General features: G+C 41.9%; 2 protein-coding genes across 2 annotated transcripts; both read right to left on the bottom strand.

The window, feature by feature from the left end:
• Positions 1 to 18,011: 18,011 nt before the first annotated feature.
• Positions 18,012 to 18,473, bottom strand: LOC141652742 (uncharacterized). Its single transcript, XM_074460338.1, has one exon. It carries the CDS (start codon positions 18,471 to 18,473, stop codon positions 18,012 to 18,014), a length of 462 nt encoding a protein of 153 aa, XP_074316439.1.
• A 12-nt stretch (positions 18,474 to 18,485) lies between these two features.
• LOC141652751 (uncharacterized) lies at positions 18,486 to 19,401 on the bottom strand. Its single transcript, XM_074460349.1, has 2 exons — positions 19,119 to 19,401; positions 18,486 to 18,961 (listed from the first exon to the last, which is right to left on the bottom strand). Exons 1-2 carry the CDS (start codon positions 19,399 to 19,401, stop codon positions 18,486 to 18,488), a joined length of 759 nt encoding a protein of 252 aa, XP_074316450.1.
• Between the last annotated feature and the right edge of the window lie 7,395 nt (positions 19,402 to 26,796).

The following is a 26,796-nucleotide window of genomic DNA, read 5'->3' on the forward strand; positions in this document are numbered from 1 at the left end:
CTCATAATTTATTAAGTATGCTCAAAATCAACATGCAAATTACAAGCCTAATGCTCTGATACCACTTGAAAGATCATAGATCTAAATTAGACTGTCTAATTAAAAATAAATTATCTCATAATTTGTTATTTTGGTGATCTATGTAACATGCATGCTAATATAAAAGCATAATAATATAAAAGATGAGGAAAATAATTTTCCTTACATTGAGAAATTGTAGTATTTGGGCACAACCAAGATCACCCAATTTGGTTGTTCTTGAGCTATTCATATTGGCAAGATCCTCCTAGAATCCAAGACTCCAAAAGAGAAAACCTCCTTACATGATGCACCCAAGAACTTACCCAACAACCTGACAAATATTAACTAGATATTTGGTAAAATTACCCTTGAAATAATATGTGAATAATACTAACTCTTTGTATTAATTTTAATCACTAACAATTAGTAATTTTATGTGTTTTTATTTTAGAGAGATGTAAGAACTCTTTTACACTTTTTCTCACACACAAAATGTTCAAGTGAGTAAAAATGAACCAAAAGATGGAGTGTAGTAGAGGGGAGGCCAACACATGTAGAGGGGAGGTGGAGTGTTGATTTTGTCTTATTTTAATATGCCCAATAGAGCATAGATTTGATAAGAACAAAAATATTATGGGAAGTGAAATTGTGTAAGTGGAATGATTATGACTAAAGCAACACTCAATCCCATTTACACGATTTCCATGACCCATTTACGGGTCCATATTGGATCTTATATTTGTTGTACAAATACGTGTAAATTTTATTATTTAAACATCGTTTTATTTTTAAATGCTTCCCAATTAATTTTATCTAAAACACTCCGTAAATATACGTGTACAACTACACATATTTTACGTACCAATACTAATCACATTAGTCAATTAGTACTAATTTAATAATTAACTACTTAATCATTAATTCCCGTCTCAAAAAATTTATTATTTAATTATCGCATAATTAAATAATAATTTCCGCGCCTCGAGTTCACAACTCAATATCTCTCTAAATTAATAATCAACTAACTATTAGTCAATTTATCAAGTGACTAATTAAACTGTAGCTCATACAATTAATTAGTTTTCGTGTTGGGGTTTGTTCCTTTAGGTGTGACTGAAAGGAATCAGCTGAACACCGCCGTCTCACTACAGTAACGTCAAACCCTAGTTGGCCAACCGTTACCGATATACGTTGATCAGCTGAGTAGTATTGCCAATGAACATCGCATCCATATTCCTTAATGAGATTCAATAATATTATCACGCACTATTGTAGAGAACAAAACTCCAACGCTAACAAGTTGATACACTTTCATCTATTTCTCGTCTCAAGCCTAGCATGTAAGTATGAGGGTGTAAAAATCCTCTTCTTTCATGTTTTTCATCTGTTTTATGACTATAACATGCTAAAACATGCATAACATGATTCAAACATAGGTTAGATGAGCCAAAACCGTATTTTGGCCGGAAACAGGGCTACTTGCGTAGCAGGAGCGCTCGCGCCTCAATGCCCTCGCATGACTTAATCCAGCCGTGTTTGCTCTCATCTTTCCTCTTTAATCCATTTCCTATTTGCAATCGGTTTTTATCATTTCAAATATTTCAAATCTTTTTCATGATAAACTTTTAACCATAAAACATTTTCATCCTTGGTTCCTCATACCATGACGGTTTAATCCGTGTTTCGGTGATAATATTTGGTTAATCACATTTTAAAAGGTATTTTAAAACCTTTTATTTCATTTCTTTACATTTCAAAACAAACACATTAGTCATAAATACAAAGTCATCCTTGGTTGCATATACCATGTCGATTTTAAACCCGAGTACGATGATAAACATTGACTAATTACAAAGAAATGAACTTAAAACAATTAGTTCATAATCATTTTTCAAAACTATCCATGTCAAGTTTGCAAAACCGAACCCGACATCGAATATCATCAATACAATGGTTATTGATTATTCAAGTCATGTTCCTCACATTAACACAAAAGCGGTTTAAACGACCTTTTCAAACCAAGACGGGTTCAAACACCCTCTTTTCAAACCATTTCACAAACATTTTAACAGTCAGAAGACGTCCCTTGGACAGTCTGCTGACTCGCGCCTAGACAGGCCAACTGTTTTCCAGTTTTCAAACTAAGACAGGTCTGCTTGCATCGCATGACGGATCGCGCCTCAATAGGATGCCTGATGAAGACCCTGCTTCCTCTCCATCACTTGTCTAAGATGATCCGGACTTCGGTTAACCCGAATACAGGACGGATCAGATGACAAATCTGCCCATTTTACATCGTATTTGCAAAACGCCTTTCTAAGACAAATGGATCACGTTATGCACCATAAACCTAGCTCGGTAAATGGATTTTTAATTTCCGTCTTGCATGCAAATCAACATTAAATCCAACTTGACATCAATTACTTGATATTTGGATAAACAACCGATATAAAAAGGTCACATGTTAGGTTCAAACTTGTGGATGCGCATTCATGCTTTTACCCGTTTTATCAACTTTTGCATTTAACCAACCATGATCGATCAGTAGACGCCGCTGCCGCGGGTGGGATTGGGTGTCCGATTAAAGGGCATCCTAATTGGTACCTTAACCTCTTACTCATAAACTTTGGAGAGTGGACGACCTTATCCAGGGCGAACGAGAGTCATTCTAGAGATATGATGCTAAAGAGGGACGACTCCTTATCTTTAGTAACTATGTTAAATACTGCGTTTCGCCTTGGTTGACTTAGGTATAAAGTGGATTCCAACTGGTTCCAAGCATCCCACAAATGCTTGGTGGCGACTCCGAACATTTCTTGCATCGTTTCGAGACCCTTGCTAGGCGAAACCGACCGATCTAAAGCGATCTGGTCGAAAGCATTTTTATGCCACCGAGCGTGGCTTTCAGACTGCTGCTATGTCCACAGATCGGATGGGCGTTGCAGTTGGCCTATGTCCACAGATTGGCGACTCCGCTGGGGATAAATAGGACACTTGTGTCTTTGTGATCCCTAAATGGTGAGACTCAAACAAGGTCTTGGTTGAAATGCATTAATTGATATTACGGTCATAAGTCGGGATCCTTGTCCGGGCCAACAACCTAACTCTTTTCAACCAATTGGCTCGTCTCGTCGGCGTGAGTTTTCTCATCCCTGGGTTTCGAATATCGATTGAGTCAAGCATACCGTTGACGTTACACGTTTCTATTCCGTCAAAGAGCTTTCATTTCCTTCGAGCACGAGGCTAGGGCACCCTCCTACACATTTTGTTTGGATTGGTATCCCTCTCGAAAATCGGGGTTGATCGCTTAGTGTGTAACCCACCCTTCTTAAGCTAAAACCTGTGTCAGCATTATGCATAATATAATGAAACTGCGAGTGCTTATGTATTATGTGATCATAAGTCCTTCCGTGTCATTTCAAACTTTCAAAAACCCCTTTTGCGCCATTATAATGGCCATTTCAAACCTCGGTATTTCGCCGACCATTGCGTTTCAAAAGCACGCCTTTTTAGGCCATCGTAATGACGATTTCCAAACCCGGTTTTCTACAACCATTTCAAAAAAGCACGCTTTTTAGGCCGTCGTAATGACGATTTTCAAACCCGGTGTTCTACAACCATTTCAAAAAAAGCACGCCTTTTTAGGTCATCATAAAGACGATTTTCAAGCTTGGTTTTCTATAACCATTTCAAAAAAGCACACCTTTTTAGGCCGTCGTAATGACAATTTTCAAACCCGGTTTTCACAACCGTTTCAAAAACTCTTTTTTACGCCGTTATAATCGCCGCGTCAAGACACGGATTCTAACCCGTCTCGCGCCGACACGATGGCTATTGCAAAACCCGAAAAGGCACACACCCCTTTTTGAAGCTTTTCAAAACCCGAGGACCATACACCGTCCCCGGGACCACAACCCTTTCAAACATTTCAAAACCCAATTTTCAAAACATATAATTTTGAATTTCAAAAACCGTCTTTAGGAACAACATATTGTTTTCAGAGCCGCCGCAACTCGAACTCAAACCGTCTTTTGAAAACAAACTGAAGAAAACTTTTCGACCGATCGAGTTTCAAAGATCCCTACTCTTCGGAAGTCGTCCATAAAGCGACAAACGAATCTTTTTGAAAATCTCTATTTTTGAATATTTCAGTCCACCATTCCAATTCCACCTTGTGTCTATCGAGTCGAAGCAAGTGTACTTATGGGCCTTTACCTATGGGTCATCTCACCTCCAGGCAGCGTCACGCCACTATGTTGAACGTGAGTCAAAATTCGGTCAACACCGTCACATTATAAATCGAGTCAGCAACGAGGCACCACACATGGTTGCGCTCGTCTTGTTGAGTCTAATTTGTCTTTCCGACTTTTGTGTTGTCTGCGTTTAGTCCTTAAACCGTGTCGGATTGGGATGTAACGTGAGCCATTTTCTTCCTCAGACCCATGGCCCCGTCTTCAGCTTCGTCCAACAACAACGATGACAACAGAGATCTCACGACTGCTCAGCTAGCCAGCCTACTCACCGCTCTTAAGGTCACCCTGGACTGTGTCGAGACCCGTATCGACACCCTGGAAAACAAGGAAACCGGAGAACACAACACTCCGCCTTTGACCAAAACTAAGAAAAGGCTCAAGCTCTTGGAAGAACAACTCCTAGCCCATGGCAACACCATCCACCTTGAGAACAATCGAAGATTCGAACCCGTTGGGGACCAATTACCCGACAACTTAACCCTAACTGATGTACCCAAGTTTAAGGGAGTGGAGGACCCACTCAATCACATTCGGGCCTTTAAGGACTACATGTCTATCAAGGGGGTCAAGCAATAACTCTTCACCCGGATCTTCCCATCATCCCTGGAACCAATTCCCCGCTTATGGTACTATTCCCTCGACCCCAAGAACCTTACTGCTTGGGATGAAGTAGCCGTCGAATTTGCTAAACAATATGCCGACAACGTCGAAATCCAAGCCAACACCCACACTCTTGAGGTCCTGACTCAGAATGATAAGGAAAGGTTCACAGAATTCCTAACCCGTTGGAGGACTGTAAGCAGTGAATTGCTAAGTAAGCCGAGTGAATCAAATATGGTGGAGAAGTTTGTCAACAACCTCCGCCCACTTTATGCCAACCTGCTGAGATATTAGAATATAAAAACATTCTAGGACCTACAAATGCTCGGGACCCGTATTAAAGACGACCTCCGCAAGGGTGTCCTAGACAAAACCACTGGTAGAGGCTATCAGGGATCTATATCAACTGGATCTCGCCCCTATGGTCAGACAAACAAAATCGATGAGGTCAACCTCCTCGAACCAACCGCAAAGAAAACTGAAGGTCCTCAAAGGATATTCACGAACTTGGGAACAACCTATGCCAGTTCCCTAAAAAGACTCATGAACCAAGGGAAACTACAACCAATTGGGCCCACTCCTGGCCCGTCCGAGGCCAAGAAAACCCGTTTCTGGAATCCCAATGCCTACTGCCAATACCACCAGGGTAAAGGTCATGACATGGAGGCCTGCTTTAAACTTAAGCACGCCATCCAAGATATGATCGAGAAAGGAGAACTACCTTTACCTCCACCCACCAAACCAAGCAATAAAACGAACCCCTTCGGACCGTCTCTGATGAAGAGACAACCTTGGATTGCTCATACCTCATCCTACCTGTTAATGACGAGGTGAATGTCTTGGAAAAGGACACCCCGGACGAGATGTTCGTATTCAGCGCCGCAACTATGCTCACCATGTTCCAACAGGTTGAAGAAGCCATAGCCTGTCTCTCAGAAAGGATTACCCGTCTTGAGAACGCCTCCCACCGGTTTATTTTCAACCCACCAACACCAACACCACGCCCGAGGGAGGGTCCTCCGAACACCCAATACTATCCTCACTAGAAAGGATTGTTCCCGTGACCGTTCTGGCATGCACGCTACAATAATCAACCCCACAATAATCAACCCAACAAAAACTACCCCCACAAGAACTTCCCTTACAAAAACTATCCGTCGAGGAATGCCCCTCTAAGGTACCCTCGAGATCCGACACCGAGGATGTCTACATTGTTCCAGGAAAGGGCAAACAAGCAAAAGAGATCGGTTATCTTACCCGGTCCGGACGCCCCTACCAGAATCCGAACAATACAACAACCATTCCAGCGACGAATGACCAAATTGTCCCGGACGCGGACACTCAACCTAAGGTTCCCGAAAAATGGATCCTTAAAAAACTACGGAAAAGAAAGGCCGAACTTTCAATTTAGCAACTGATTGCTACATCCTTCGAACATCGGCATGCTTTGTTACAAGCCTTGGGAAAGTTGACAGTTCCCTCTACCTCCTCTCCTGAAGAAGTGGTAGCACACATGACAAGGGATGTCCCCGACCTGAGCAACCCGGTGATCTTCTCTGACGAAGATATCCCTCCATTCAGAGCCAACCATAACCTGGCCCTGTACATCACTGTACAATGCCTCAAGAAGAATGTGCCTATGGTTCTAGTGGATGACGGATCTGCGGTCAATGTCATTCCCCTCAAGACGGCTCACAAACTGGGTATCAAAGAAGCTGATTTAGTCCCAACTAATCAAGGAGTGCGCGCCTATGAAGACAATCGTCGTAAGGTCGCGGGGCTTATCACCTTGACCATTCAACTGGATCCTTGGAAAGACAAGCCAGTTTTCAGGTGTTTGACATTGACGCCTCTTTTAACATGCTCCTGGGACACCCTTGGATCCACGCCGCCAAGGCCATCACCTCAACCCTTCACCATAAAATCAGGGTCCCTTTCAACGGGAAGACAATCACAATTCGCGCATCCCCGATCAAGGCTATCTTGAAGAAGGAAATAGTCTCTCAGGTCATTGATGAGGACGATAATGAAATATGGGGATTCAAAGCTGTGAATGCCCTAACCAATGAATCAGCATCCTTTGATTGTTACCTGTTCTCCAACCTCACAGTCAATCGCATTCTGATGCGCAAGGGTTATTTCCCGGGCCAACCCCTCAGTCCGCTGAAGAGCATCTTGCCTCCTATTAAACAGGCCAAGGTCCCCAACATCCCCTTCCGTCTAGGCTATGAGTCTACCGATGAAGACATCCAAGAGTTGAACCTCCTAATACGGAAGCGCAAAAAGCACGGAGTCATCCTCCGTCCCTACTATTTGACTCTCAATGGATACTCCGTCCCCAAGGGAGAATCTGAGCTCTACAACGGCTTTCCTGAGCCAATCTATGACTCTGTAGCTAAGGTCAAACACCCGAGCGTAGAAGTCTTTCAAGACTGCTACTTCATCCCCGACAACACCAAAGTTGCGTCGACCAAATCTGAGTCGACCCCATGCCTCGACGGACAAGCCGTCAGTCTCCTCTTCGGGGAAGACAATATCAAGCACCTCGGCTATGAGGACATCATCAACATCGCTCTAAAGGATAACCAGTTCGATCCCACCGCCTTAATCTCTGATACTGACCCAGAGAAAGCTACACAAGGCTGGAGGAAAACTGTCAAGTGGACCGATCGCCAAGGCCGCATTCTCAAGATCACAAACTTGTGGCTGCTTCAAAGGCCGAGTCAACTAAGGTTATCCCCACTCCCATTGAAGGTAGAAACTTGGAGCTTGTTCCAGGGGCCACCTCCTCTACTGTGTCGCCTCTAACTGCCCATGAGATGTATGTCCTATCTGAGCTTTTCGTTCAAATCGACTTAATGAACGCTAAGTTTTCTTATGACTCGTCTCAATTTAACTACAATGCAATTCTGAATGAATATGAGGAATTTGACTTGAGTGACTACCCACCTCACCTAGCCAAAGAACTTGAAAAACGAGAAGATAGGACCCCCATCATTGAGGAGACCCAACCTATTAACGTAGGGACCGATAACACACCTCAAGAACTTAGGATATGGACCACCCTTGACCCCTCGGAAAGACAACAGTTTATCGACCTTCTACACGAATACAAGGACGTATTTGCTTGGTCCTACAAAGACATGCCTGGGATCGACAGGGAGATTGCAGAACACAGGATACCCATCAAACCCGGAGCTAAGCCCGTGAAACAAAAATTGCACCGTATGCGCCCTGAATGGGCCTTGAAAATCAAAGAAGAGGTAGACAAACAGTTTAAAGCCGGATTCATCAAAGTTTCTGAATACGCGGACTGGGTGGCCAACATAGTTCCTATACCCAAAAAAGATTGGAGGATTCGGGTTTGCGTCGACTTCAGGGACCTAAACAAAGCAAGTCCAAAAGACGAGTCCCCTCTGCCACATGTTGACATCCTGGTGGATAACACCACCGAGCACGCCCTATTATCATTCATGGAAGGGTATGCCGGGTACAACCAGATCAAAATGGCCGAGGAAGACATGCAAAAGACTGCATTCATTACATAGTGGGGTACATACTGCTACACTGTCATGCCCTTCACTCTAATCAATGCCAGAGCAACCTAACAAAGAAGCGCTACCACACTCCTACATGACATGATGCACAAGGAGGTGGAAGTATATGTCGATGACATGATCGTCATACCAAAAGAGTGGGACGACCATATTAGCGCCCTTCGGAAATTCTTTGTTCGCCTTCAGAAATACAACATGAGACTAAATCCTCAGAAGTGTGCATTCGGGGTCACCTCCGGAAAACTCCTGGGACACGTTGTCAGTAAAAGGGGCATCGAAATTGATCCTACCAAAATCAAAGCTCTTTAACAAATGTCCCGGCCTAAGAACGAGAAGGAGATTCGAGGATTTCTCGGTCAAGTCCAATACATCAGCCGCTTTAAAGCCAAACTCACTATGATATGTGAACCAATCTTAAAGAAGCTTCGCGCCTCAGATCACACTGATTGGGACGACGACTGTCAAAAGGCCTTAGACAGGATAAAGGAAATTCTATCCAAACCTCCTGTCCTCATGCCACCTCAACAAGGAATCCCCTTATCCCTATACCTGACTGTCACCAACACAGCCATAGGCGTAATGTTAGCACAAATGGTCAATGGCGAAGAACGAGCCATCTACTACATCAGCAAAAAGTTCATCGAGACGAGACGAGGTACACCCAATTTGAAAAGACATGCCTTGCCCTGGTCTGGTAAACTAAGAAGCTGCGACACTACATGCTCAGCTACACGGTTCATATCTACTCCAAGATGGACCCAGTCAAATACATCTTCAAAAAACCCGTGCTAAACGGAAGGCTGTCTAGATGGACACTCATGCTGTCTGAATTTGACCTCTAATTCGTACCCCTCAAGGTTATCAAGGGAAGGGCAGCCGCCGATTTCCTAGCAGAAAACCCCGTCAACGAAGATCCAACGACCGACACATGGTCACTTCCTGACGAAGACATCCTTTGTGCCGATACTGACGCATGGGACCTATACTTCGACGGTGTATCAAACCTGAGAGGCTTCGGGGTAGGAATCCTTCTAATATCACCAGAAGGGGAACATGTTCTGATCTCAGTCAAACTAGAATTTGCCGTCACCAACAATGCCGCCAAATATGAAGCTTGCCTCATCGGCCTACATGCAGCCATAACACTTGGCATCAAGAAGTTGAGGGTCAACGGCGATTCCTCATTAATCATCAATCAGGTGTCCGGATCATGGAAAATCCGAAGCGACAACTTAGCACCCTACCGAGCAAAAATCAATCAAGAGGTCGAATTCTTCGACCAAGTCAACTACTTCCACTTGCCACGGGAGGAAAATTAATTTGCTGATGCCCTGGCAAAACTTGCTGCGCTCGTCGACATACTTGACGACATGACATCGATGCCCTTATATGTCGAGAGAAGGAGCGAGCCAGCTCATATCTACGCCATCAACAACGACGAGGAAAACCATGTCGAACCTTGGTACCAAGCCATCCTCAACTACAAAACCAAAAATGATTTCCCTCCCAACTCTGATACAAGAGGACAAAGTGCCATCCGTTTACTTGCATCACATTTCGTGCTAAACCAAGAACAACTTTACAAAATAACACCCCAAGGGATCCTTCTCCTTTGCGTTAACCACCACAAAGCCAAGAACGTCATGAAAGAGGTCCACGACGGAGAATGCGGCCCTCACATGAGCGCAATGATGTTAGCTCGAAAAATCATGCGGTTAGGCTACTACTGGCCTACCATGGAAGCCGATTGCAGAAACTACGTCAAACATTGCCACAATTGCAAAATCTTCACCAACATACAACACATACCACCATCCCTTTTATACACCATGACATCACCCTGGCCTTTTTCGACCTGGGGCATCGACATCATCGGAAAAGTCAACCCGAGAGGCACCAAAGGGCATTGCTTCCCCCTTGTCGCCATCGACTACTTCACCAAATGGGTTGAAGCACAGTCCTATGCAGTCTTGACCGCCAAACAAGTGGCCAAGTTCATCCAAGACAACATCATCTGCAGATATGGGGTACCCCATGAAATCATCAGCGACCAAGGCTCCCACTTCCGGGCGAAAACACAGGCCTTGCTGGACAAATATAAAATCAAGCGGCATCAATCATCCCCCTATCATCCCCAAACCAACGGAGCGGTAGAGGCAACAGAAAAAACTCTTGTCACCATCATCAAGAAGATGAAAGATAATTACCGCGATTGGCCGAGCAAACTCCCATTCGCATTCTGGGGATGCCGAACCTCCATTCGAACACCAACGGGAGCTACACCCTTCTACCTAGCATACGGTATGGAGGCGGTTCAACCAGTAGAGTTGGAGGTCCCATCTCTATGCATCCTACTGGAGAGTCAAGTTCCTGAGGCGGAATGGACCCGTCGAAGGTTCGAACAACTCACGCTTCTAGACGAACGACGACTCAACGCCTTGCACAACGTCCATATATACCAACGACGTATACAATGGGCATTCAACAAAAAAGTCAAACCCATGAACATCAAAGAAGGCGACTTGGTCCTCAAGTCGATTCGAGCACCACTACCCGTCGATTCGAGGAGGAAATTCAAAACAAATTGGGCCGGGCCATACCTGGTTAATAAAATACTTTCGGGGGCGCAGTGAGACTGAGTGACCTAGACGGGGAGGATTTCACAAACCTGACCAACCTAGACCAACTCAAGAAATACTACCCTTAAACCCTAGTAACAACGACCCTTTCCCTAGTTTCACAACTAGTGACCACAATATCCCTTTCAAGTAAAGTTCCTCAAACGCGTTCTGATTTGAAATTACATGTTTTACCGAGTCTATGTTTCGGCACCTTGCCATGTTTCGAACAGCCTCTGATCTGTCAAAGGCAACATCCATTTGCACTCAAACAAAAAACCTGAACTACGAGCATGGTTTGATTTCACCTCTTCAGGTGGATACATAGGCAGTCCTTTCTCACACAAGAAGGATGCAACCACAAAACCCAAAAAAAATTTACAAATCTTTCGAACTACGAGCATGGTTTGATTTTGCCTTTTCAGGCGGATACGTAGGCAGTACTTTCTTACACGAGAAGGACACAACCATCCCCACATACAAAAAACATCACCCATGTCAACCACAAAAAGAAAGGGAAAAACATTCCCTTTCCCGCAAAAAAACAAAAAGAATCCTTTCTCCCTTCCCACAAAAATCCCCTTTCACACGTGCAATGTTTAGGATAATTCAAACCTAATTGCCTTTACAAAATGGATGAAAGAAACAAGCGTTCACAATTTCTTTTAACACAGGCAATCCTCTTATTTAATTAATAATGAGAAGGATTACAAATTTGATAACAAATAAAAGCTAAGCAGTCTATAACTTGTCAAAGCTAGAACGTCGACCAAGACGTCACACATAATAAAACTAGTACAAAATACACAATACATAGCTAGTACAACATAATAAAAACTCACAAACACTATTACAACATAATAATAAAGCGGGTAATGGAGATCTTCATTCTTCCATTCTACCCTTGCCTTTTCCCTCGGGGTACATCTTCCCCTTGTTCTTCTTGTTGGCCCGCCTAGCATGGTCTTCCTCTTCGGAACGGATCCTCAACGGATCTACAACGGCGACGGCCTCCGGTCTTTTGCAATACCCTATACTCGGTCCAAGCCGAGCCCATACACGGCCCACTGCCTCTTTGGGATCTGAGCTTCGCCTCTTCGGGCCTATCCGGGAATTTTTCTGTTTTCTCAAACATACATTTCCTTGTTTTCGCGTTTTACGAAATCCGACACGGTTTCCATGACGCAGCTTTAAACATACGGTTTTTTTCTCTTCTTTTTCATGGGGGAAGGGCAAGTCGCCCCGATCCGCGAAGGATCGTTTCCATGTCAGACAAAAATTTTAGCCCTCCCCGATCCGCGACAGATCGTTTCCATGTCAGTCGAAAATTCCGAAAATTTTTCGATTTTTCGCATTTTCCACAAAAAGCGAGATTTGATAACACAACGTCAATTTTATTCAATACTCAAACTCTTACAAATCCGAGTTTCGATCAATCAAACACGCTCGCAAAAATCTCTTTTGAAATCATCCGTGACGGTTTGAGTTTTAATTTTTCAAGTTATAAATCAATTTTCTGCAAAATTCGATGCAATTTAATTCAAACACGAGTTAATTGCTCAAAATTTCAAATCAATTTTACTTGAAAAATCCAAACGTGACGACTGCTCGCGGAATTTTCAAAATTTCTTTTCGATTTCATTTTTAACTTCGAGTCATCGTGGTTTTTTTGTTTTCATCAAATGATTTTACGTGTTTACGTGTGTGCATATGTGCTACCTGTTGCCTGTTTTCTACACTAATGATGCAAGAACAAATGCAATGTAAATGGGAATCAGCCGCTAACCGTGCATCTCCGAAACACAACACAAAAAAAAAGCCGAACAAAATAAACTACAAACAAAAAACACATATATACAAACCGCCTCATGCAAAATGTACATGTATACAAACAAAAGTCCAAAACACGGGCAAACAGCTACAACTACTCGGCGCCTCCCGACAGACCAGTCTCGGTCTCACGAGGAGTCGCGGGCAAAGCAGATACCACTTTTTGCTCGGGCCCCTACTCAGGAGAACTCTCCAATGCTCGTACTCAATCGTGACGCGAAGCTCCTCCGCCGTAGCCAACTGAGCCCTAAGAGAGACAATCTCCGCATCTCGGCTCCGTAACCCGTCCTCGCTACGCTCCAGCTCCTGGTCCCGACTGATGATCCCCAGCTCCTGTGCCTGGATCATCGACCTCGCTGTGTCTAAATCAGCACGTACCCGAGCGAGCTCTGCCGGATACGCAGTACCCTGCAAAACGCAATACAGGTCATTGAGATCTCTACGTGAAATGCAACACAAAAACACACAAAACAACCAACCTGTGCAAGCCGAGACTCCCTCGCAGCTAGTTCACCGGCAAGTGCTCTCCACCAATTAACCATCTACCATAGAGTCTGATGACTAACGGTCGACACCTACAACCAGAAAAACCCTTCAACATAACAAAAACGCAAGGAAAACTACAAACCAAAGAGGAGGGTTCGAACCAGAAAATCACCGTCAAAACCGTTGACCGCGACTCCATGCCAGTGTCGGTCACTTCAGCGGCCGCAGGCTCTGGTAGACGCATTTGTAGCTCCTCACCACTCAGCCCCTGGAAAGTGGTATGTGTCGGGAAAGCTAAGGGCTGAGTCCTCATGAGCGCGTCGACACCCTACAACAGGAATCCACGTCCAAGGTAACAAACCCTTCCACCAAAACGCAAAAAGAGGTAATGAAACGAAGGACAGAGGAAAACATACCTCAATCGGGTACCAAGCAAGCCTCGACAAGCGGAAGGTGTCATATTTGGCCTCCCGTAACAATAGCTCATCACCTCCACAGCCGTGAAGATGCTCCTCAACCTCATCGGGTGTCGACTCCTGGAACAACACCCTAGGCTGATCGATCGACACCACGATGGTCTCACCAAAATACTGACAAGCTAAACGCTCGCCCAGGTACCAAACCGGCTTTATCCCCGTCTCGAGGTACAAGCGGTGGCAACTGCGACGTCGCAGACGCTCCCTGACAGGAGCCGGTACACCTGTGTAGTGTTCCCAAGGCCACCCGACAAAATGCACTCAAGGCAAAGCTAATCAACTTACTAGGGGCTTTCTAAGCTACCTAGTCATCCTATATCTATCCTTTTCTAGGAAACAAAAGAGATAAGAAGCAACGACTTACGTCACCAACTCAGAGGGCGTTCACCCGATACCTGCAGTCCTCGTAAGTCGACTTGGTCGACTTCTTCCGTGCCACCGTCCAACCCCTCACGGAACGGTAAACCGAAGGCACGTCACCCGTTGTCTTCGGGGGCAGGGGGACAAAGTAAGCAAACAACCAAGCCTGTAACAAAACACAACAACCATAAATCAGCCAATATTTCAAAAATTGCCAAAACTCAAAAATCAAAATCAAAATCAAAACAAAAAAAAAAACCACATAAATGCTCGTACCTCCAAGTTGAGGCCGGGACCAACCAAAGCGGAAGAACTCCCATCCCCCATCACCTCCGGACGAACCGCAGCGTGCTAGTAACGGGTAAAACTCGTCAAAGTCGGCATCACCCAGACATACTGACCTAAGGCATCTAGGTCAACAAGCAGAAAAAGTACCTTGGTCGATAAGCGCTCACCCTTGTCACCAAAGTACGTGGTACCCAGGAAGTACAACAACCACAACCGCGCCTTTTGCGTGTCAGCCTCAGCCTCCGGACTCGCAAACGGCGCTGGAACAAAACCATCCACTCTCCCCCTGAAGTGGTCTCTCACATAGGAGTTCGCTATCAGGAAAGGAGTGATGGTAGTCGGCGCAGGCAAAACATTTTCGATAAAACCCGTGACCACGGCGGAAAACACTCTCTCCGGCGTCTTCGGGAACTCAACAGGCGTCTCGCCTAAGAGAAGGCCCGATATCATGGCAAAGCCCTCCAAAGTGACACCGACCTCCCGAAACTCCATGTGGAACGACGACGTCGTGTCCCAGTAACGGTCCAATATGGCGGGAATCAAACACAGGTTCGACCTGATCAAAGCCCTATGAATCTCGCGCCAGGCAGACACCAACGACCCCATTGCCTGCCTCTCTATCAACGCCCTCGTACCGGCCCAGAGAACGTCGTAGAAACCCATGCAAGTCGAGAAGCGTGAGAAAGTCCTCATGGTAGCAATCTCCGGAAATTGAGAAACAAACAACATCAGAACACCTATTCAGGTCTGAAACAACAAAAACAGCTGTAGATACCCATATCTGTCGTTATTGGCATTTATAGAAATCCCGTCAAAACACCCGATGATGATAGGACGACATGTATTCACTAGTTGGCATTGTCATTATTCGGAGTTCGTTTTACGATGTAGAATGGGCATCGTCGATGAAGCGTTTTATTGATGATATTTAATTTAAACGTTTTAATTCTTATTTAATTTAAACGATGTTAAAATTACGAGTTTTAATTCATTTTATTTATTTAATTTGAATTTATTTTCTTAAGTTTGTTTTATTGAAAATAAAATAAATATTTGGTTTGAAAAATTATTTTATGAGTGTATTTGATTTGAAAAATCATTTATTTTAATGTGTTATTTGATTTGAAAAAATCGATTTTGAAGTTGAAAACTCGTTTTAATCACACGATTTGTGAGCTCATTTTATGCTTGATTTGGGCTCGATTTTCGACACACTTTCGACCCAACTTCCTCTCCCATAACCCATGTTCGAATCCCAGCCAAAGCCTATCCCAAATCCTCTCCATAGCCCATCCAATCCACATCCAAAACAGCCCAACACCACCTTCGCTGCTCTGTTTTGCAGCCCCAAACCCGACACCAAAACAGCCCCGTATTCGACTCCAAGGCGACCCATATCTCACCTCACACCTAGCCCACATATCAAGCTATAATTCCAAGCCCTTTCCCATACAAACCACGTCCAAACTCCTTCACAAACCTCACGCAACAAGCAGCCCCCCTGTTTTCGTTCTCCAAACCCGAGCCCAATCAAACACTCCCTAAACCCGCTCCAAACACCAACTAAACCCGTGCCCATTAACCCTAACCCATACCCTAGTATCCTAACCATATTACCCTAGCTTAACCACTAAGCAAACCCCTTATAAAAACCCTAAAACCCCATGAAATAGCTGCTGGACAGCAGCTATGCAAACCGAGACCCGTCTGCCTCTCCTCGGTATATCCTACTTCTACCCTTCGAAACTCCTTATAAATACCTCCCCTCTACCATACATCCATTCATATATGCTCTCCACATATCTTACTGCCATTAACAAGCCTCACCCTCCATAAACGAACCCTAGTTGCCTCTCAAAACCTTCGACAAAACCGACATATAAAACTGAGAATCAGTTTGTGTGTCCTCTTTTCAACCCTTCGTTCGACCATCAAACCACCATTAAAATTCGCGTTTCTTACTCCTAATTAACCATATAACATCCATCTACATCTTAGACAAATATTCACGAGCCAAATTGACCTAGAGAGCACACGAATCCCCTCGAAAATCAGAGTGTCATACACTCTGTTTTCGCGGCTTTTCCTGTCTGTCCAGTTCTGTTTGTGCTCGTTTTTCGTGATGACTACCTCAGAACGAGCTTGTTTTGTTTTAAGATATCTGTTCTACTCTCTTTCTAGTTTTCAAAACATCTTTCAAATCTAATTTTCATCGAGAAACGAGTGAGAAATTGCAGTTTGAAAGTTGCTGTCCAGATTTACCAAAAAACGTGTTGTTGCTTTGTTCCTTCGTCGACGACGACCCCTCGAGATAAAATCTACGATCGATTACGACCCAAGACGGTGTCAACGATACATGTAGGTTGACGGTGCATAAAAATCTCTCCTTTTGCCCTTTTAATTCCGTCTTTTAATTATGTTTATTACATCGTATTATTATCGTATAAATTGTTAATTATGAAATAATTAGTATAGATACGAGTATGAGTTAAAGTGCTAATTTGAATACCCGCGTTGACTTGAGTTGGGGAAAGAAAGCCGCTAGATTGGTTGGTCATTTCCGATTCGGACAGAACTAAGCCAACTAATTTGTTTTAATAAACGATGTTTATTGTATCTTGTTGTTGTTGAATGAAGGAGAACGGGATTAGTAGTATGGATGTGCCAATGGATGGCCTTTGTATGTTCGATTTGTCTTCTGTTAAGATAAGAATTATTCTATATTTATCGCATGATGAATTGAACATGTTTGATTGATTTAATTGATTTAATCTTGTTTAAATAAGTTTGATTTGAGCATGATGTTTGAATTTATGAACTACACTTGTCTTAATTTGTTAAAGTTTATGTCTTTGATTATTAAAGCATGTTAATTTGATTATTTTATCATGTTTTATTGAATTCATATGTTTGTTAATCTATCTTATGCTAAAGTGTAAGAATATCTCTTTCCTTCCTCTCTTTGTTTGTTTCTTTCTAGAATAGCTAAATGAACTTCATATGCTAAAATAACTTGACGAGTTAAATGCATTAAATCGACATAGAATGAAATTCACATGTTAGGGTTTATAACAATGATTGCATAATCGCATGAGATACGTATCCAAAATAGCCATCGTTTTATTTAGTAGAAACCGTTATAGTTACGGGCGGGGTTGGGTGTTAATTAATGAAATTAAAATAGACTTCCAACACGTAATCTCACAAGAACTAAAAATCTCTACAATTTGGTTTCTAAATTCCATTTAAAAATTTAGTGGCGACTCTTTCAAAATCAAAAGTGTTTAATATGAAATAATAAACATAAAGTGGATGTAAATTCACTTGCCCACAATTTGGCGACTCCGCTGGGGACATTGAAACTTGAAAAGTAAAACAACGGCTATTAGGAATATCTGTCACATGCATTTTTTTTTATGTTTTTTTTTTTTGGTGAAAGGTTAGCTTTCCATTAAAACCAATAAACAAACTATTACAAACTACCAACATATGGTACAATTTGAAGGAGATGGACGATTATGATTAGGAGCTAATCATAACTATCCATTCCTTATCCTTAGAAGACATTACATTTTGAAACCAAAACATACATCGAATTTTCATCATGCTAACAATATCATGGACTACCCTATTTGGATGAGCTAGGGCTCCATCAACAAGGACTTTATTACGCTGAATCCAAACCATATAGTAGGCAGCCTGAATCCAAGCAATAATGACCTTCTTTTTAATCTTCGACCAAGGCTTACTATGAATCCAAGGGAAGATAGCAGTTGAGGGAAAACGAATGTTGAGTTTTACACTGATCTTCCGAAGAATTTTCCTGATGTAGTGGCACTGGTGAAAGAGATGTATATGAGTCTCAGCATCCACACCACACACCAAACACACAACATCCTGACTAATGCCCAACTGAAACAACTTATCCTTCAAACGCAGGGCCTTTCTTGCAATCAACCAATTAATAGAGGTGTGCTTAGGCATACTCCAGACATTCTATGTATACTTGTACCAAGGAACCAGTGGATAATGGATCTTGATCAAATCATATGCACTGGAGACAGAATACCGAGCAGGACTGGTACTCCACACTCTAGAATTGAAAACCAAAGGGAATTTATTTTTGAGCTTACAAATAGACTTCCAACTCCAAGCCACATCTGATTTAGGGGAGTAGGAAGACCAAGGCATATAAATGTGGTTGACCCATCTAACCCTAAGAGCATCAGGCTTTGAATGAATCCACCAGACAAGCTTACCAACTGCAGCTGCATTCCAGAAATAACTGTTCCTAACACCCAAACCTCCTTCACATTTTGGGACACTTAGCTTTTCCCAACTTACTGGTAGTGACCTCAAGAATTCAGTGGAACTATCCCAAAGATAGTTCCTACACAAAGCATCAATCCTTCTGAGGACACCCTTAGGAATTATAAAAATATTAGCCCAGTAGCTATATAGAGAAGTCAATACTGCATTTACCAAAGTTAACCTGCCACAATAAGAATGTTTTTTTTCCACCAAACCCCCTAATTCTGGTTGTAACTTTGTCAATTAAAACAGCATAGTGTTTGTGAGAGAGCCTGTCAGAGACAATAGGCACACCTAGGTATTTGAAAGGTAAGGTACCTTCAACAAAACCAGACACCTCAATGATATCAGCCTTCACAGAATGATGAACTCCATTAAAATATATATTAGATTTCATAGAATTCATTTGCAGACCAGTGGCAATAGAGAATGTGGCAAAAGCTCTTAAAAGAATCATGATTGAATGAGTATCACCTTTAGAAAAGAGGACTAAATCATCAGCAAATAGAAGGTGGGATAATTGAAGGCTACCACATAAAGGATGGAATTTGAAAGACATTGTAGTGGTTACATGGTCCAAAATCCTGCTCAAATACTCCATAGTGATAGTGAAAAGAAGAGGGGACAGGGGGTCCCCCTGCCTCAAACCTTTAGCCCCTTTAAAGTATCCAAAATTCATGCCATTCAACACTAAATGATAAGAGGCAGTCCCGACACAAGTCATTACTAAATGAGTAAAAGGAGGAGGGAAATGCAAAGCCTCAAGCATTTATTCCAGGAAACTCCAATTCACAGAGTCATAAGCCTTCTTGAGGTCCACCTTCATCAAGCATCTAGGTGACACAAATTTTCTATTATAAAGCCTCACAAGATCTTGACATATTAAAATATTCTCAATGATTGTCCTACCTTTCACAAACCCACCTTGGTAAGGGCTTATAATTTCAGGGAGAATCTTGGACAATCTAGAAGCAAGGATTTTTGAAATGGCCTTGTAAAGTACATTACAACAAGCAATAGGCCGATATTGAGTAACATTTTGGGGGAGTTTTACTTTAGAAAGGAGAGTAATAAACGTATGGTTCACCTGTTGAAGCAATTTACCAGAGGTAAAAAAATCAAGGACAACATCACACACCTCATCCCCAATGACAGACCAAGAATCTTTGAAGAATGCACTTAAAAACCCATCAGGGCCAGGAGCCTTGTGGTTTGGAATGGAAAAGATAGCATTCTTGACCTCACTTTTACTAACAGGGTGCAATAAGATATCCCAATGCTCAGAGGTACACACCTTCCCCAGCTGGACCACAGGGACACTAACAGGGGCAATAGTAGTAGTAGTTCCAAGCAAAAGGTGATAATAATTGGGAAAAGCTTACTGAATTTTATCCCCATCAGTATGAGTATGCCCCTCAGTATCAGTAATCTTGAAAATTTTGGATTGGACATGTCTATTCTTCAGGACACTATGAAAATATTTGGAGTTATTGTCTACTTGATTAACCCAGATTGCCTTAGACTTCTGAAGAAGGAAACTATCACAGACAGTTTGAAGTTCTCTATAAGTTTTGAGAGGTTCTCTTTCCTGATCAATAAGAACAGAATCAGTAGGGTTCAATGCAAAGCAATTTGAATGGCATCCAGGACCTTCCAAGCATGAGTTGTGCTATTTTCAATGTCAGCAAACAAATGCTTGTTCAAATTTTTCAAGGGTTGTTTCAAACTCTTCAATTTCATGACTACTTGAAACATTTTGGTACCCTGCCACTTTGTATTCCAAGTTTGTTCAACACAGGATAAGAATTCAGGCACTTTTCTCCACATGTTAAAAAAATTGAAGTTCTTTCTCCCAGCAAAAGAAGTGGTAGAATCATGTATGATACAGGGAGAATGGTCAAAATAACCTTCATTAAAGAAATTAGCATAAGCATCAGGTCTGGCATGTAGCCATTCCTGATTCACCAACACTCTATCCAAACGTGAATAAACCCTAGTAGATGGATCCTGCTTATTGTTCCAGGTGTAAAAAGAGCCAGTAGCGGGACTGTCTAGAAGGGCACAGTGATCCACACAAGCCTGAAAATCTTCCATTTCCTCAATGGTATTAAAGTCTCCACATAATAACCAAGGACCAGTAATATTAGCAGAATAGGTAGATACATGATGCGATCCCGCTAAGTGTTCACAAATTAAGATGTGGTCGTTGGTCACGGTCGAATCAAAACACAATTTATAGCTTAACAAGCAACTCTACAATTAGTAAAGAGGCAAGTAAAGGTCGGATCCCAAGGGACGGGAGTTGAAATGAGATTTCTATTGTAACTAGCGGTGTCTAAGGGGTGTCACAAGTTGGGTTGATGTAGAAGGTTACTAAACTAGAATAACAATGAAAATAAACAACCAAGATGAATAAAAAGGGGTGTAAACAATTGATTAAAGGCACTAGGGTGTCATGGGATCATAGGGGAATCATGGGGATATGATCATACAAACATGTTCTCAAATTATAAGCAAGTAATTATTGTTGTGATGGATTGAGTTGGGTAATATCTTACAATCCTAGGAAAGTTTGGGTCCCGGAGCCGAATCGATTAGATTGTACAACACCTACAAGTCGACTTAATATTCCCTACTCAACAACATGCATGGTCTAATGAGACTCGAGTTGGGTTATGTCTTAAAAGTCTCATTGAAAAGATAGGAGATGATAGTAAATGCAAGGATTCATAGGCTTAGCATTTCATCAAATATAACATGTGCATGAATTGAGATCAAAACAAGCAAGCAAATAAAACATGAAAGCATATTAATTTAAGCATGAATCATTCCCCATGTTGGTTTCCTCTAATCACCCATTAACCCTAGCTAAGAGACTACTCACTCATTATCATGTTGATCATGCTAGCAAGGTTGTCAATCATACCAACAATATGAAACATGATGAATAAATGAAAGTAATTAACAATAATTAAAAAGGGATTAAGAGATTATACCTACTAATGATTCCAATAATAAAGCAAGAATAATAGAAGTACTTGAATGCTAGATTGAGAGGTTGTCAATCTCCCAATAATAACCCAAATAATCTTCAATTACCCAAAATAAAGGATGAACAAAAGAGAGATTAAAGAACTAAAACTTGGATTAAAACTTGATTAATACTTGATTACAATATTGAAGAGAGATTTGATTGATATTAACTACACTAATTATTGATAAGAAGAACATGCTCCTCTAATTAGCCTAATGGGGTATTTATAGTGAAAATTAGGGAGGATGCATTAGGGTTAACTAAGGGCTAAACTAGTAATTACACTTTTTAAGTTGAGCAAGGAGGACCCGGTATTTTCCGAGAGAAGGGCTTCTCTTTTCGTAGCTTGAAGAAGACAATCCGTCTTTGTGAAGAAATCCGGGCGGAATAAGGTCGGGACGGACGGGTTTGGGCGGTGGAATCCGAGCGGATTCTCGAGGAATCCGGACGGATTGTTGAGGGGAATCCGAGCGGATTCGAGCACGGGACGCTCGGATTGTGCGGGGGGCTGGACGGGCGGATTGTTGAAAATCCGCTCGGATTGTCGATCAAAGATAGTAACTTCTTCTTTTCTTCCCTTTTCTTCATAAATTCCTTGGGGATTTCCTTGGGGACTCAAGGATCTTTCCTCAACATTGCTCTTCTACTATGATATGTACAAAGGCCTTCTAATCTTGTCTCTCCTTGATGCTTGGTCATTGAATTCGATCAATTTAGTCTTGTTTTGCCATGAAAATGCAAGATTCTTACTCCTTTACTACCAAGGGATCAAAATCTCAAAGAATATGCAAAACAAAGAACTAAAGATAAGAAATGACCCAAATAAGCACTAAAAAGCATGGAAACAAGGCTAATTCGGGGGCTAAATATGCGCCAATTATGGTCACATCAAATATCCCCAAACCGAACCTTTGCTCGTCCCGAGTAAAGAGGTGACAAAGACTAGGACCAATACTAACCTATCCTAATAATATAGCAGATATGAGACAATTAGCGGGTCTCACTCCGCCCCTTCAACTCACAACAAGACAACCATGAGGTAGGATGCCTTCTTGCAAGGCAAGGTGGGTCTTGCCAAAATGGCGACACATCCAAACATTAAGCACACAAGAACACATAATGGATGCATCTACAAAAAGAACAGCCACTCCCTCATCAAGTGGCGGAGGCACTAAAGAGGAACAAATTTAAGAGCATGTAATCCTTCACAAATACTAGTTCAACAAATTACTAAGCCTAAGAGGATGGCACTAAATCACCTCCAAATAGTGTTAAACTAGACTACTTTTGTCCTCAATTTCCAATGCTTTCGTCAAGAGCGATCGGATGGTGGTGGAATGATGATCCCTATGATGCTAGTGGCATATGACATGACAAGTCTCGAATTCTCTACAAAAGTAAAGGTCATGGATCGTCCCAAGCTCGACCAAGTGGCTTGACAAAAGGCTTTTTGGGAATGAAATGCTCAAATCTTTATTCACAATGGGTGGATATGACTAGTATTTCAAAATTGTCCTCATTTCACTTTCACATTTCAAAAATTTAGGATGGGGTTTGTCCCTTCCGGGCTAGTGTCCTTTGCTTTCGCCAATCGCTTATTAGGCAACCGGTTAACCTCTAGACAATAGCTTTTCGGGGTGAAGTCACTCTGTCTCAGGGCGGCCGAATTCACAACCGTATGGGGGCCCAATTCAATGGATCCCACACCAAAGCACATCGAAGTGGTAAACCTCCATCAAAACAACTTAAAATTTCTCAACATTCAACAATTCATAACACTTGAGGTTTCCTTGGCATTACATTACTTCCACATGACAAAATTTGTTTGAGATGAGCACTTCAAGCTTATTGATAAAAAATTTTTTGGGTTGCCTTACCACAAGGTCAAACAAGGTCACCTAGACAAGTTAACCAAGTCCATATCGCGTCACGGGGTTGGATAGGTGACTCACATGCAAACCCTTGACTAGGCCTTGGGTCATGGGTCAAAAGACACTAATATGACACTATCTAGGGTGTTTTACAACCATTCTAGTAGGCAAAGTCTTAAGTTGAACAAGTATTTATAATGGCTTAGTTGCTCTTGTCAAAGTTCCTAAATAGGCATTTTTCAAAACATTTCTAACATGCAACTACATGCCGTGATGCAACTAATATAAACATCCTAATGCAAGTGATTCTATCAACTAGTATGCCATATAAACTAAATGCAAGCCCTAAGTTCACATTGTTTTTACCGCATCAATCAAAATAAAGCCACATAGTCATTAACATAAAGAGGAAAAAGGAGATTGGAAAGATCATACCATGCGGTCTTCAATATCCTCATGTCTCGGATGTGGCGTAGTCGATCAATGTGAACAAATGATAGAACAAACACAATATATACAAGACAATATAAACAAAGGAAATAAACATATTTTTGGGTTTTCAATTTTTCAAATTTTTATGATTTTTATGATTTTTGAAATTTTTCAATTTTTTTGGATTTTTAAATAAGAGTTAAATGTTAGAATTCCCATCCCCACACTAATATGGGCATTGTCCTCAATGGCCAAAATGATGGAAATTATGCAAAGATGATGCATGATTTCTATACTAAATGCAATCTATACTAAGCTACACTACATGATGCATGGTTTTTATTATGACGGAGAGGATAATTTAGATTACCTCCCGTTGCGTATGCATTAACTTCCCCAAACCGAGTAAGACACTATTGCTAATGTCCAAGGATGGGTATAGTTTATGCATACACTATGCTATGCATGAAACTAATTTGTCATTTTGGATTTTACAAATGGGAACAATAGAATAAGAACACCTCAATGGTACCGAGGTGTGAGTCCTTTGATGGGAATAGGACTAAACCAACAATGATCAAAATGAAATAAAATACAAAGAGAGAAATAGACAAACCATGGGAGTGTAGGAGTCTCCAAGGCTTGCTAATCTTCCATCATGCTATCATCATCATCACTTCCCTCATGAGAAGTGGTCACATTGCCACTTTCCTTGTCATTTGCTTCTTCACATTCTTCCTCATCTTGTTAATCATCATCTTCACCATTTCTTTCTCCATCTTCACTTGCATCTTCCTCAATATTATCATCAACTTCTTCATCATTTCCAACAACCTCATTGTCTCCCACAACGACCCTAGATGCACCCGGAAATAAGACTTCTCTATCCGCCCAACTAGGCAAAGGACAAGATGGATCAAGGAGTCCTTGGCTAGCTAGATGTAGGAGGGGTGGATATTGAGCCAAATAAGCATTTTTCCGATCTTCATAGGCTTGCTTGTGCATTGCTTGCATGAGAAGAGTCACATAGTCTTTCCCAACTTCAATTCCTTCCGGCTTGAACTCTTCATACTCAAAGGGGTAAGGTGGTATGACAATGGAAGAGGAGGGGGTTTCAAGATCACCCTTTTGTTGTTGAATGATATACTCGGCTTCTTCGGAAAGGGGAAGTAGATAATTGGTCCGGTGGACGCTTAGGCGACAAATCTTCGAGGGCAAGGTGAACGATCTAGCTTCACTAGTTAGCCATCCATACTTAGTGTCAAGGGGGTTATGGGCAACCCACTTGAACTTGTGAATCATAATATGCATATCAATAAGATGGCCACCTTCATTTGCTTTGTACTTGTTATCCTTATTGAAGTTAGGATCAAAGTGCTTGGCTAGGAGTGTGACTAGGCCGCCATTGACAATAACGGTCGTGCCCTTCTTCCCACTATCAACATTAAGCCATCTATCTACCAAGAGCCTCAAAGAATTGTAAGGCTCGGTATGAATTCTTCCGATATTCAAAGCCGATTCAAGAAGAATAAAATCAAGTCTTGTGAAATGATTTGTGTCTTTCCTAGCAATTATGGTATTTCCCACGACCTTGTGCCATACTCTTATGCCCGGATGATGGACCAAAAGAGCACGACATGCATGAAAATCCTCAAATTTCTTCCCGGAGATTGCCTCCCAAAGAGGCTCGGGGTCATACTTTCCATAATGCTTAAGATAACGCGATTCATCACTAAGACCCAAAATTTTACCTAATTCCGTAAAGGTAATGCGTCTACTAACATTAGCTAGACGAAACTCGAGATTTTCTCTATTCTCAACTTTGGTGACTTTCAAAGAACTTAAAAATTCCAAGACAAGGGAGGGGTATGTCAATTCCTTTGTTTCAAACAATTTCTTCAACCCCATGGCTTTGAAAAAGGCTTTTGTTTGTTCAAGAACACCCAATTTTTCCAAGGTATCTTCACATATGAATTTGGTGGATTGAATAGATTTCATAGCAAACTTGACAAAGGTATTTCTATGGGTATCGGAAATAAAAGTTACCTCCGGATAATGCAAAAGTTGATTAATTACCGGAGTAGAAGATGTTGATGGTCCCATAGAAGGTTGTTGTTGTTGTTGCACTTCCAAGTTTGGTGCTGCCACCAACATAGCCAAAGCTTTCTTTGTTTGAAGAGCCTTTTGCCTTTGTGAGAGTGCCTTAGCCTTTGGTGCCTTTGTTGCCTTTGTTGCTCCCTTAGTCCTTGCCATTGATGAACTAACCAAGAATAGAATGAAAAATCTTCAATTTGTAGTATGCCCAAATCGATTTGAAGGTGAAAGGCTTTGCCTTTATGAAAACAAAAATCGACTCAAAGGTTGAAGATTTTGTTCTTGGTTTTGATTTTTGTTGAAGAAGGAGTGATTAATTTGTTGTTGGAAGGATGGTTTGATTTGATTTTGGTGAATGTTGTTGAGGGTTTTTGTTTTTATGATGGAGAGGATGAGGGTTTTGATGTTGTGGGTAGTGTTTATGAATGAATGAATGAAGGTGGGAGGGGTTTTAAAGAGGCCGAAAATTTCAAAACTGCAGGGGCAATCCGTGCGGATTAGGCTCAATCCGTGCTGATTCTGCTTCTTCTACCTTTGCAAAAACTCGCCTAAAGACGGGCGGATT

Source organism: Silene latifolia, chromosome 1 (assembly GCF_048544455.1).
Source record: "Silene latifolia isolate original U9 population chromosome 1, ASM4854445v1, whole genome shotgun sequence".
Lineage (NCBI taxonomy): Eukaryota > Viridiplantae > Streptophyta > Magnoliopsida > Caryophyllales > Caryophyllaceae > Silene > Silene latifolia.

Coding starts and splice junctions, on each gene's coding strand:
- LOC141652742 (XM_074460338.1), bottom strand. CDS start 18,473: ATGCCTAAGCACACCTCTATTAATTGGTTGATTGCAAGAAAGGCCCTG.
- LOC141652751 (XM_074460349.1), bottom strand. CDS start 19,401: ATGGAGTATTTGAGCAGGATTTTGGACCATGTAACCACTACAATGTCT. Junction 18,962..19,118: donor GGTGTCTGGTTTTGTTGAAG/GTACCTTACCTT, acceptor TGGTAAATGCAG/TATTGACTTCTCTATATAGC.